The sequence below is a fragment of the Mus pahari genome, chromosome 5, assembly GCF_900095145.1.
Source record: "Mus pahari chromosome 5, PAHARI_EIJ_v1.1, whole genome shotgun sequence".
NCBI lineage: Eukaryota > Metazoa > Chordata > Mammalia > Rodentia > Muridae > Mus > Mus pahari.
Window position 1 is genome coordinate 32,201,536 of NC_034594.1, and position 14,404 is coordinate 32,215,939.

Genomic DNA, 14,404 nt, shown 5'->3' on the forward strand with positions numbered 1-14,404 from the left:
AACATCTATGTTCCAAATGCAAGGGCACCCACATTCATAAAGAAACTTTACTAAAGCTCAAAGCACACATTGTACCCCATATAATAATAGTGGGAGACTTCAACACCCCACTTTCAGCCATGGACAGATCAGGGAAACAAACTAAACAGAGACCCAGTGAAACTAACAGAACTTATTAACCAAATGGATCTAACAGTATCTACAGAACATTTCATCCTAAAGCAAAATAATATACCTTCTTGTCAGCACCTCGTGGTACCTCCTCCAAAATTGACATATAATCAGTCACAAAACAGGCCTCAACAGATACAAGAAGTTTGAAATAATTCCATGCACCATATCAGATCACCACAGACTAAGGCTGCTCTTAAATACCAACAAAAACAACGGAAAGCACGCATATACATGGAAGCTGAACAACACTCTACTCAATGATAACTTGGTCAAGAAAGAAAAAAAAAGTGAAACACTTTTTTAGAATATAATGAAAATGAAGACACATCATACCAAACTTTATGGGACACAAGGAAAGCAGTTGTAAGAGGAAAACTCATAGCTCTAAGTGCCTCCCAGAAGAAACTGGAAAGAGCTTACTTAAACTAGCAGCTTGGCAGCACACCTGAGAGCTCTAGAACAAAAAGAAGCAAATACACCCAAGAGAAGTAGATGGCAGGAAATAATCAAACTCAGGGCTGAAATTAACCAAGTAGAAACAAAAACAACTATACAGAGAATCAAAACCAGGAGCTGTTTTTTTGAGAATAATCAACAAGATAGATAAACCCTTAGCCAGACTAACCAGAGGGCACAAAGACAGTTTCCAAATGAATAAAATCAGAAATGAAAAGGGAGACATATAACGAAATATATCTTAAAATAATTATTCCGTTTGTTGAATATTAACAGTTGAAAATACTAAAATCATGTTCTACAAACAAAAAAGCTAACCAACCAAAAAAAGACAGAAATCCTCAGAGACACATTAGGCACATATCCACTGTGAGAGTCACAGGCAGCTCACAGCATTCATACTGGGACAACCAAAGCAGAGAACCCTCAATCTATCCAGGAAGTTTTATTGGTAAGGCTATTGCCTGGGATGCTGATTTAAGGTTCTAGAGAATGTCTAGAAATCAAGAATAGAAACACACATAGGTTTCAGGCACACAGAACTCAATGCTGGGCTATTTATGTATTGTACCACAGTGGAAGCCTTCCCTCCCACTAGGATGGAAAGGTGGTAGACAGGACTCTGGTGTTGGCAAGCGTTGAGTCTGTGTCCTGGCTTTGACCATGATCCCATAACTTAGGCCCTATTGGCTTTAAAATCCTCATATTTTCAATGAGGAAGTTTATGCATACCAGGTAGGGCTTTTTAAAAACAAATGATCTAACCATGGACGAACTTCCCTTTTTTGCAGTTGCTCTACTTAACTGATAGGCTGAGAGGCATGTTGCTTCGGGGTCCCATGAGCAAGCTGCAAATCCCCGGGAGTGCTAGCCACCTGCCTGCTTCCTGCCACTGCAAGGTCACTAGGATGATAAAGTAGCACCGTACTATGACTCTGGCTCTTTAGCTGTGCTGGCCTTCGGGATGTACTATTACTCTGCTTAAGGCTTTGAAAATAGTCGAGTTAATAGCAGCGAGCCAACGTGGGTCCACACAGAACTCTAGTGTAACATAACTGTTCAGGCAGAGGGGAGCAGGGCAAATCACTATGGTGGTGATTACTAGCCTGTTTTGACATCCCTGAGTATTTCCAAGGATCTCAAGAGAGGTTATAAAATTCTCAAATCAAGTTTAATTGGAATTCACTTTAATATTTGTCAAGTGACATATGGCACTGTAAGAACAGGAAGAAAAAGTCACAAAGTCCACAAACTCGTGAAGGTGTCAGCTCAGAAGGCTAGAAATTACTGCATTGTGTTGGATCGACGCTCACAGTAAACATTTTGTAACGAAGGCATATTGAATTGGGTGTCGTTCATTACAGAGCAGAGGATGTTCCCTTGTTTGGTCACATGTTTTTCATTTAAGAAATATTTAAAAATGGTATTGACTTTTTATTCCAATACATCCAACTGGGCATCTCCCAAACCCCCCGCAGCTTTTCAAAGAAATCAACTAGAATTGTAAACACGAGAAACAATGCTCTGATTCCCTACAGTCAGTTTCACAATCCACATACTGTACATTCATAGGTGGGGCTCAGTCTGTCTCCCACTTCATTTCTGTAATTGCACAAGCATAATAAATACATCTGATTTTAAAGGTCACTTAAAAGGAGCCTTGGGGGGTTGACAGTGCAGTACTATTCAAGTGCAAAAGTAACCATTAGATTAATTGTTCCCATCATTCCAAGCTGTGTTTTGTGGTGAAGCTAGGCATCCGGGTGTAGAATGTTCCCTCCAGAGGTAGGGGAACTGTCACACAGAAGCCTCCACTGTACAGCCGATCATGTCTCCTAGGTTAGAGGCTAGGGTGAGCTTCCATTTCAAACCATTCTGGTGTCCATCCACAATATGACTGACCCACATTCAACCACAGCAGCATCCCCCTTTCCACAGGCAGGCACCCCTAGGCTTCTTACAGCCACTGCTTTCCTTCTAAGAGCAAGCTCTACATGCAGTCACCCAGACATCCTCTATCTGTGGTGGTACCTGGTATAGTTTGTAGCCCAATCCCATGAGTTTTCAGTGTATGACTATGGTTTGGGGGAGAAGAATATGCTAAGATTCATTTCTTAAGTCTTTAGAAAGTCATTCTTATTCCCAGAATTCCCATTCCTGGCTCCCTACTTACTCCCTTACAAACAAAACAGACCTACTATGTAAGTTTTAAACATCATGTCCCTCCCCAGGCACTTAAATCTTATCCTGCTCTTTGTAAAGAGTACTCTTTAGCTTAACACTTAGCAATCCAGTGAGTTGGTTTTTAATTCCATTAGCTAATTAGAACCCAAGTCTAATTAAATAAAATACAGCAACAGAGGCTGCTATAGAAGGGCCTGCTTAGAAAGGCCTTGTGTGTCATGTCTTAGGATACTGGTTGGTTGGAGTCTTTGAGATATTCTCTCACTTCTGGTCATTCTCACAGCCCATTGCATCAAAGACATTTTAAAGCTCAACTCAGTATGCAGTAGTCAGTAACAGCTTTGCTTCCCAAAGAACTATGCTCACTATATACTTATATGCATATAAAAATATATTTGCTAGAGATGTACAAAGTTCAGTGAAACTTTGAACTTTTCTAAACAACAAAAAAGCATATGTTCTACTAGGTTCCATCTGGTTCCCTTTTCAATATGTCTTACAATTTTTAAAGTTCTTCAAGATGAATAAAACTAGAGATAGACTTTTTTCCTCTCACTTTTCACTAAGAACCCAATATTTAGAATAAATAATCAGAAGAGGGAGATGAAGTCCTTGTTCACGTTGTGGCCCTTTCATTCACCCAACTTGGTGTGAGTTATGCTTCTCACCCTATCACCTTGGTGGAGAAGTTAGGCCAGACCTAACTAACCAAGAGACACTGCTCTGTGTCTCTACAGGACTGTGGCAGTCTCTGTTTTCCTGCCAACATGTACTCATGTGTGCCTATGCATTTGTGCATCTGCGTGCGTGTGAGTGTGAGTGTGTGTGTGTGTGTGTGTGTGTGTGTGTGTGTGTTGTTCCACAGTAATGAGTTTAGATATTTAGAAGCTTATGCATTGCAGTGACCCCCTTGCAGAGGCATGGTCAGGGTTGGGGCCTCGCCCTCTGTCCTGGCTGAGGTGCCTAGTGCCATGCAGGGTATGAGATGACCCTCAGTGTTCTCCCACAGTGGGCTGAGCCTGCTTCTCTCCACTCTCCTGTCCATGTGGAGTAGCACTGGGGTGAGCAGGGCTGGACTGCGTTTGAGATGCTGCTGTGTCAGGGGATGGCTGGTTTCTAGGTGAGGCAGAGTGAGTTTCGCGTGGGGCACGTTGGGCTCCACCAGCTGGAGAGACTTCCCGATTCTCACTGGTCCCCTGGAAGGAAAAACAGATGTTCCATGGTGTTCGAGAAAAAACAAATCCAACCATTATACATATTTCCACACAGTGAATATGTGGTCCACTTCAGGGACCAACGCATAAAGGAATAGGATAGACATCTTACCTTTCATGTCCTTTCCTATGTGCAACTGCCAAAGCCGCATGAAAAACACAAACACTATAAGCAGACATACCTATGGCTGAGGGAACATTTGTATCTGTGTTCTTGTCACTGCTAGGCAAACAACTTTACATTTACGTATACGTTGCAAATATTTACAGAGTACCCCAGCCCTGTGGCAAGTCACCAGGCAAGAGCCATGGGATACCTGAATACTAGCGATTGGGAAGACCACAGTATTCAAGAGCCAGGAGACACTGTAAACAAGGACCCTCGGCCTCAAGATATCTGGGCAAAGAGTGCCTGTGATAGAGTCCTAACGCACACGTAGGATTTCAAAATGAGTACTAATAGTTAAGCAAGACAGAGCAGGGAGGAGTGCACACAGAGTTTGTGAAGCCAATGGGCGTGATCTGAGAACACACACCAGCACCATTCGTAAAATGCTACATTGATTGTACAAACCAGGGAACATGATTTCAGTTTTTTTTTTCTTCTGAATTGATGTTCATTTCTATTTCCTGTAGTTGAACTAAAATTTTTTTCTTTCATTCCCCTGATTCTGAAATGTAATTACCTCACAACAATACAATAACATACCTGTCAGCTATTACTAATTTTAACTCACACCAGAGGGAAGAAAAGCAAACTTTAATGCTGCACAGGCTCCTGAGCCTCTGGAAAAATGAATTCACAAAGCACTGAAGCATTGCCTCTCCTGGGTACTGGGGCATCCTTTCCCTGCATCTCCTTCCTGCTTTAAGCTATGGAAGCCTCTGAGTGCTCCTCTGTCTCAGTCCAGTCCTGGCTTGATGAGTGAGTAAATTGGATTATGCACAGAGTGGCACGAATATGGCTATCAGTGAAGTGTCAGTTCAGTAAAACTATGCAAAGACTTTCCAGGTAGTTTATAAAGCCGGGATTAATTAAGGTAGTTTGACAAACTTGCTTTTTCTTTTTATGAAGCTTTGTCTTTATTTTGAATTATGTGTGTGCATGCGTGTTGGTGGATGGGCACCTGCACACGAGCACCATTAAATCCTTTGGAGATAGAGGTACATACAACTGTGATGCTAGGCGCATCCTGGATGCTCAGAACCAAACTCAAGTCCTTTGCAACAGTAGCAGACAACTGCCGGGCTATCTCTGCAATCACCAGTAGTTTGTCAAAATTTTTAAAAAGAAATTACTCTTTATTTTCCCTCTTATTTTTCCTTTTGAGTCCCTTTTTAAAAATCACATTTATTTGTTTTTTTGTTTGTTTGTTTTTATTGTGGGAATAAGTGTGCCATGAAGTGGGTATGGGAGTATGAGGACAACTTGTGGGAGTTGGTTTTGTCTTTCAACTATTTGGATTCCAAAGGTCAAACTCAGGTCATCAAGCTTGGTGACAGGTGTATTTACCAAATGAGCCATCTTGCCTGCCCTCCTCTGGGTCCTTTTAAGATACTGTTAATATAAAGCTGACATTACTTATCAAGAAAGTGGAAAGATTAATCTAACAGTGGAGTAGATTTATGGCTTTGACCAAACTGTTCACAGAAGGCACATTTCTTTTCCAAAGTTGGGGTACGACTTTATTTCTATAATTGCTGATTTCATCAATACCATTTGACTTTTTTCAGGAAAACCTTTGGGAGCAAAAAAGAACATGCCTTTACCTCCCAAGTGAGGTCTCTCATAACCAGACTTTACTGAATAGGGAACCAGACAGAGCCATATGAGGCATAGATTAATGGGTTAATTTAGCAGCTGTTTACTGCACTTCTGGTATGTGTAATGGTCCCCCTGGAATTCTGATTTATAGAGATTAGTAAACACAGTTTCTGAAAGCAAGAGCTGTATATTCTGGCTGAAAATTGTAGTATGCAAAGCTGTAATTGATTTAAAAAAAAAAAAAAAAAAGCCTTTGTGAAGCCTTTCTGATCTCCATAAAGCACATTCTCTTCCTATGCTACCTGGTAGATACTCCTGTGACAGAGTGATCCCAGACCACTGATATCCTTTGCTAACATGCCTGCTTTTCTGTTTCCCATGTGTTTTGATGAACAAAGAGGGAGTACCAGTGCAGACGCCATGCTAGCCCAGCAGAGGGTTACCTGTAAAGGTTGTATCTCAGAAGCGCGGCTGTCTCTTGTCAGTTGCATTAGCTCTTTAACTTGGTAGAGAGCATAGACCAAGGTCACCCAAGGAGAAGAGCTGACCCCCCAGGCCGGTTTATTTACATCTTCCTGCTCTTCCTGGTGTTTGGTTTTCTTGGGCGGAAGTCGGGCCTCAATGCGTGGCATGACATCTTCTGTCTGTTGCTGTACCAGGTCGATGGTTGCTATGGGAACAGGACTAGAGGGAACAGGGATCCTTTCTGCCAACATTGTCTTGTCTAGAGAGAAAAATAATGTTAAGATGACTTTTTGAGTTTTCTACATGTTTCAAACTAAGGTGAAGGAGACATGGTAGGACCCTATACTCTTTGTCCAGTGCTGGGTCAGTGAAATTGAGATGTTCCTCTGAGGTTCTGTAACAAGCAATGTTCTCTCTTACTAGAAGCACCTCAGGCCCCAAGACTGAGAATACTGAAGGACTGAGAATCCAAGATGGCCAGCTCTGTGCTGGCACAGAGTGACCAACATCATGTGCCTTCTATTGGTTGACACTTTTCACCAAAAGTTTTATATCACCTGACTCATGTCATCTACATATTACATTTGATATAACCTCCCTCCACTAATTTTTTTAAATCAGGACTAGAGAGATATTTCAGAAGTTAAAGGCTAGGCTCACAACTAAGATGTCAAAAAATTGTACTATTTATTTATTTTGTGTGTGTGTGTGTGTGTGTGTGTGTGTGGTGTTTGTGGGAGTGACATAGAACACAGGTGAAGGCCGGAGAGGACGACTTGAAGGCATTGGTTCTGTCCTTGCACTGTGTGGGTCTCTGGGATTGAAGTCAGGCTTGGCAGCAGTTGCTTCTACCTGCTGACCTGTTTCACGGGCCTGCCCTACCCTTTGCATGACAGTTTTTGTTTTGTTTTGTTGTTTTTTTGAGACAGGGTTTCTCTGTATAACCCTGACTGTCCTGGAACTCACTTTGTAGACCAGGCTGGCCTCGAACTCAGAAGTCCACCTGCCTCTGCCTCCCAAGTGCTGGGATTAAAAGCATGCGCCACCACGCCTAGCTGCATGACAGTTTTAACAAAGGCCATGCCTCTCAGCAGAAGCATCCACAGACATATGTTTAATGAAGGTAAGGGTATACAGTTTAATAAGGGCACCCCATGTTACTGGTAGTAAATTCCACACAGTTGCATGTATTTGCCTTATATCTGATATCTCTTAAGAATTCCAGGGAGGTTTGAAACTACCACTTCCACAGCACTTTGCACTATTACATAAAACAAAACCAAGAAACTGCAATCAGCTCAGCAGCCAGTCTTCTTGTTATAGGAGGTATGTCATCTCTATCGTGAGTTTACCAGGACACCACTGAGAACATGATGCCTGCAGGCCAGTTGTTCACAGAACGGTGGGATTCTTGGGAACCACCAAGAAAGAGGCAGGATTGCAAACTCGAGGCCAGTCCAGGTTACATGTAGAAGAAGCCTGGCCCCAAACCCTTAACCTCCTACGCTCACCTCCAAAGATGAAAGGAAAGGAAATGTTCACCTTCTTCCTCATCTGGTACTGCCAGCCACTGGATCAGGGCAAAGAGGAGGAGGATCACCAGGCAAGCCATGCCAATCCCTCGGAAGGTTGCAGCAGCCCCTTGAAAATAAGCAAGGGCCAAACTGTAATTCCAGGAAATACAGCAACCTTTTACCCTAAACAGTCTTAACACTGGGGCAAAGGAAGCACGGGTTCACTGAGCAGTGACTCACGCCCCTTTCCTTGGCTGCCTGTATTAGGAGACCCCAGTGCCGGTTCTCAGTCACATCCATCCCGACATGATACTCAGTGCTGTCTTCATGATGCCGGTCGGCCAGCTTGCTAAGGAACAGTGCTATTCATCTGCAGTTGGGCAGCAGATCTTAAATAGTGCTATAAATTCACACAACCCTGGGTGCCTTGCACAGACCAAGCAGTCAAAAAAAAATCCCAGAATGACTGACTGTCTCAGCCATCAGATTTCCAAGGAGAGGTCAAATGAGGCAGACTGGCTGTGATGCAAAGACCCAGTGTCAAGAACAGTGAATAGGGAGGCCTTTCTAAGTAAGGATAATGGATTCAGTTTCCTTATTATTATTACGTCAGGTGTGAGGTACAGGAATCAACTGAAAGCGTGTGAGTGTGCTTCTTCATTTGTGTGGCTCCTTTGAGGCTTATGTAGCATTTCATCAAGCCATTTGCCAGAAGATTGGACTATGGACATCTTTACAACCTAATTTCCTAGAATGACCTAAATGGCTTTAAACATCTTCACAACCTGAGCATGTGCTTTACAATTATGATGTCCATGCAGTGTAAAAAGAGGAGGATGGGAATACTGGTAGAGTTGGAAAAAAAAAAAAAAAAACCAAAACTATTTTCCCCAAACGACCAAAAGAAAAAATCATTCTTACCAAAATAATTGACTAACACGCCTCCAATCATGGCACCACATCCTCTCCCCAGACCCAGATGAAGGCCTTGCAGGATTCCCTGTGCAGAAGTCCTCAGCTCAGGTGGAACAGCTGCACTGAGGTAAGAGATGCATGCTGCCCAGATGGCTGCGTGTGTGACACCTACGGAAGAAGGGCAGGTGGGCCTCAGCGTCTGCTCAGCACTCCTTGGATAACACTTACTTTGTGGCATGAATTGTTTATTAAACCAGAGACCTATTATAATATGTAGATATACTATGCATACGTGTAAACACATGTATATATTTTATAATAAAACATATAAAACAAATGTTTCATTTAAGCCACTGCAATATATTTTTTTGCTTTGAGAATTTCATTCAAGCATACAATGTACTTCTGATGATCATTTTAACTATTTTTCTCAACATATAGTTCAGTAGCTTTAGGGACAGTGACAGTGTTGTAGCATTAGGCACACTCACAGTGTTGAACATCCATCACTATTATCCATCTTTGACTTTCTTATCATCCTAAACAAAAGCATCGCCCTTTACCCCACCAGGCTATTCCCTAACAACCAACCATCTTCCCATCTCTGTGAATGTGACTGCTCTGCGTCTCATATGGGTAGAATCATAACGGTATTTTTTTTTTTTGTCTAGCTTGTTTCACTTAGTGTGATGTCTTTAAGGTTTGTCCATAGTGTGGCATGTGTTCTGCCTCTCCCCTCCTTCAGTGCACACCTTGGATGCAAGCATAGAGAAGTCAAGCTGTGATGGAGCTGGAAACATCCTCCCTGCCCTTTCAGGTCCCAGGGGGTGCTGTACAAGTTGCTAGGAGAGGAAATGTTAATAGTTGTACCTGGTTGTGAACTCTATGATCTACAAGTCTGACCTTTCAGTAAGATGTGCCTACTTTTGCAACAGTGGTACCACTGTTATGAGGATATCAACTACTTTTGGTTTGGATTCAAGACCTTATCCAAAAGGGGAACCTTGTTTAAAACAAAACAAAACAAAACAAACAAAACAAAACAAAACAAAAAAAAACCAACAACACATGGTTGGGAAGATCCTAGATCTTAGTGGGGAACTGAACACTATTGTTTAGCTAAACTGATAGAGTGTCAACCTGGTTCTAAATATTTATACTTATACCAATAGAGAAATGCTACTATCATCCTTAATCAGAGAAACCTCTTTCCAGTGAATGGTACTGACTGAAGATTATGGCTGTAAGAAGTGCTGAGACTAAGTGATAGGTAAGCTCTAAATAAGACATTTATACCACCCTTGCCAATGCTTAGGGGACACTACAGAAGAGGGGAGGGAAAGAATGTGGAGGCAGATGGTAGTGCACAGGGCTGCAGAATGCTCTCTTCTGGACAAGGCACAGCTATGGTGATCGTGAACTCACAGCAGCAATGAATACAATGCGTCTGACAGGAGTGAAACCTGTCAGCAGCTGGGAATGGAAGGAGAGGGCTCAGACAGTCCAGCCCTTACTCCTGAAGGCTTGCTCCTGGCAAGAGCCTGCCAGAGGGGGATCCTTGACTGCAGCTCTGCAGCCACCGATGAGCCTCCCAGGCTCAAACGTATCGTTCCAATCCAATGGCCACACAGATGGCCCTAAGTAATTTCAATAGGTCACAAAACCCAAACCAAAACTCATAAACCTGGGAAAGGGGCTAATAGAGGTGAGGTTTTGATAGGAGGAAGCTGAGAGCCACAGGGTGGGCGGCATAATCAGAATACATTCTATACATTCATGAAATGGTCAAAACCAAAAATGACTAATATAAAAATGATTTTCTGTTTTTGTAAAGACTAAATAATAGTCCACTGCACATATAGAAAACATATATATCACATTTTGTTCCTCTGTTGATTACATCTGAGTTGTTTACACCTTTTGATTATTATGAATAATATTGATTAAATATTGATATTTCAGTATCTTCAAGTAAATACATGCTGGTGTTTATACAGATAGAAGTGGACTTTCCAGTCACATTGCATTCATTATATTTCATGTTTTTAAAAACAGCAGTTTACTACAGCAGCTGTACCATTTCACACACCACACACACCAGAAATCTACAAGTTCTCCTAACCAGAACTTTTAAAAACTTCTTTCTTCTAATAATAGCAGTCCAAATTTTTCTGGGCAAAACAGTGTCTGCTGTGTTCTGGCTTACAATTCTGACAAGCAGTGCTGAGCACTGTAGGGCGCTATTGGCTATCTGTATATTTTTGGAGAAATGTTGAGTCCTCTTCTTGGCCCTACTGAAAAACACACCGTCTGTGGGATTAGAGGAATATACAATAGAGGGGTTTGTGGGGTCTCATGTAATATTTATCCCTCGACTGAGCCTGATCTGGCCTCACATAAGCAACCATAAAAGTGAAACCTAGAAGGACTGTACTGTTTCCAAGTTACCTAACTATATCTCAGAAACAAATTGTATTTACAGGAATACAAATAAATCCAGCAGAGGAAAGGTGAATCTTAATTCAGAGTTACCTGGCCTGACTGTGATCAAGGAGGCCCATGAAGGAATAAACCTTATCTTTACTGTGCACATCAGTATATGCCTTGTCATTAACTTAGAAATATTAAATCCATTCTCCTGTTTCTTATATGTGCTTCAGTCATAATTTCAAGGAAGTAGGTTTTATGGAATTTGTTTGCCTTGCTTTGTCTTTGGCAGTACTGAGGTTATCCAGCCTTCTTACACACAGGGCAAATATTACCACTGAACTGCATCCTTGAACAAATCTAGGTTATTTTTTAACTACAAATATGGACTGAATAGTTATTAATAGCATGCACATTTAATTAATTTCCACAGATGTCAAATAAACTATTTGCTTTGTCTGGTTAAACAACCGCAGCACTGTAGACACTGTCAGTCTTTTCAGAATCAAATAATGCCTAGACAGAGCCCTAGTTATAAATGTTGACATAGTAGTATACAGTGAGAATATTTTCATTTATATTTATAAGATGATATTGACTTCTTTTTCAGATACCTATATTATTTTTATGAGTTATACTAGAACAAAATTCAAAAGTATACTGAGAAACAAAATTAATTAGACTCAATAGTAGAATTCAAATTGATTCATCTTTAAAAATGATTTCCAATGCCAGAAAACCATATCAAATAGCCATAGGCTAACTTCATTGATGAATCTGTCTACGCCATCAGTTGTAGGATTTATAAGTAGAGGTAGATAGGTGTGGCTATGTATGTGACCACAACATTACATTATATTTGGGGTTTAGATCATATCTAAGTCCTGAATTAGCCTGTGTATATGGGCTTTGTTACACACAAAAGCATTTGAATAATAATGTATATACATCTCTCTCACTGCTTCCTGCTCCCCATCTTTCCCTCTTTTCTTCCCTCTTTCTACACCCCTCTCCTCTTCCAAAACTGTTTTCTAAAATTTTATTTTATGAGGAAATTAAAGTATTTTACAGCAGTATAACTTGAACATGATACTGACAATATGTTTAGAATCTGTTGGCTGGTATTGGAGGGCAGTTATAAAAGAATCTGTGCAGTTAGATTTCTATTTGGGAGTGTTATTAATAGATAATTGCAAGACAGATAGACTAGATAATTTTCGAGACAGGGTTTCTCTGTATCACTCTGGCTGTCCTGGAACTCACTCTGTAGACCAGGCTGGCCTCAAACTCAGAAATCTGCCTGCCTTTGCCTCCCAAGTGCTGGGATTAAAGGTGTGTGCCACCACTGCCCAGCAGTAAACTATGTTCTTTAAGTCAACTGGAGGTATTAACTGAAGGAAAAGTCAGTAATGCACACAGTAAAGTTCCTACCTCTAGTCCCCCCACATGGACTCTGTTAGAGCATATGCTCACCCTTCTTCAACTATTTGTTATAAATGTACTGAGGTTCCTTGGTAGTAATTGTCATCAAATCACAAAGTAGATGTTTGATAAATATGCTGAGTGACAATGAATGACTCTCCAAAGATCAGACAGGTATGAAGTCTAAGTGTCTCAGTCCCCCCTAGCTTTACTGGGCTCAGTCAGGATTAGCTTTGAGGCTCATGGAATGAAACATTTCTATACTATTCAAACTGTATCTACCTGGAGGCATAATTAACAATAAGAATGCTGTTAGCTGCATCCTTACAGCATTTTTCTCTACATAGAATTATGCTATTTTACATAGCCTTCCATTTATTCCTCCAAACCATAGAAACTATATTTTTTCTACATTTTCCAAAACAAAACTCAGGCACTGAGAGATTAGCCTTGTTCAAGGTCAGTAGGGACAACAGAACAGCAGAAGGGATCTGAATCTCAGGTGTCTGTGTTCAGAACTGAAGTGTATATAAATGGAGTGGTATGACTTCACAATAATTCCTTGAGGACTGGCATAAGTTAAACTGCTTTGTGGAGTTTTGCCGATAGTATCATACATGGCTGAACATTTATCTTCTTAAGAAATGAGTATTATTACCTTGTTCCTTTCCTAAGGAATTGCATGTTCCAAAGTTCTCATGCACCCAGGGAATCTTTACCTTATAATATTGCAAAACATGCACTTCAAAATTGTTCTCTCTTGGCCCACGGTAGTATTCTACTGCAATAACAGAATGTACAAACTAGGGGGAAAGACCCCTTCTTAAGATACCTTTGTACAATGCTGCTTGACTTGGGGAAACCAAATCATGATGGCCGGGAGGGGTGAGACCTGACAAAGCACTGGGAGGTGGGCTGTTTTGTTCGTCTTGATTCTGCTGTCTGTGCCCACTCATTGAACATGATAAAAGCTCCTCCACAGTAACCTTCAGAAGAGCAGCGGTGGCAGGCCTTTGCTGCTGAAAAATCAAAGCACTCGCTCTATCCGGAGTGCCTTTCAAACGTGCTTCTGAAAGATCAATCCGATGAGCCTCAGTAAGAGAGTGCTTTCTCTCTTCCTAAAAAAGGCCTCCCCCAGGCAGGCAGTAGAGAGTAACTGTAATGGCTAAGGCAATGAGACTGTCATAACAAACAGGCTTCAGACTCCTGGCTTTGCATAGTAATATTCATGCTTACATGATGTCCACTGGGCAGGAGACCAGAGGATCGGCAGCTCTGCTCCACACAGACATTCACAGATCCAACTGCACCCTGCCCTCTTCAATGCCTTGTTACCCCAACGTTCAGCATCCGAGCTAGGAAGGAATGACGCCATATGGGAAGTCTTGTGGGCTGGATTGAGAGGGAGCATTTCCTTCTGTACAGGCCTGACATGACTAACTGTAAGGCAGACTGGAAAAGCTGTACATCCACAAGGAAATGAAAACAATATGAAGAGCAAGCCTGCCAGACTTAGAGTCAACAACAAAGGACTTTCTGAAGAAGAAGGAAGAAAAAAGAGGGGGAAGGAGGAGAAGAGAAGAGAAGAGGGGGGGAGAGGAGAGGAGAGGAGAGGAGAGAGGAGAGGAGAGGAGAGGATGAAGAGGTAGTGGTGGAGGGGGAAGAAAATTATAAAGTGCAATTATTGCTAAGGGTCCATGTCTCCACATTTACCAATATATAGCACTGTCAGAATCTCTTTTGTGTATCCGTGCATCGGTATCTTACTATGTGCCACATAGCATGTTACAACTGACAAAAGACAAAAAGTGGCTCCAGCCATCACAGCTCATGGTGTGCCACACAGCAGTGGGTGAAGGGGGACAGGA

At 41.7% G+C, this 14,404-nt stretch overlaps 1 protein-coding gene across 2 annotated transcripts in view; it reads right to left on the minus strand.

The window, feature by feature from the left end:
- Nucleotides 1-2,932: 2,932 nt before the first annotated feature.
- The window catches only part of Mfsd6 (major facilitator superfamily domain containing 6), a 63,563-nt gene continuing 52,091 nt past the window's right edge, over nt 2,933-14,404 (minus strand). Inside the window, exons 4-8 of one of the 2 annotated variants that reach the window (XM_029539019.1) lie at nt 8,694-8,855; nt 7,801-7,899; nt 6,237-6,517; nt 4,141-4,165; nt 3,918-4,010 (exon numbers count right to left, since the gene is read on the minus strand). In XM_029539019.1, the coding sequence (XP_029394879.1) occupies nt 4,000-4,010; nt 4,141-4,165; nt 6,237-6,517; nt 7,801-7,899; nt 8,694-8,855 (578 nt within the window). In that variant the 3' untranslated portion in view covers nt 3,918-3,999. Of the gene's footprint in view, nt 4,011-4,140; nt 4,166-6,236; nt 6,518-7,800; nt 7,900-8,693; nt 8,856-14,404 lie in introns of both variants that reach the window. The other variant, XM_029539018.1, reaches the window with a different exon arrangement.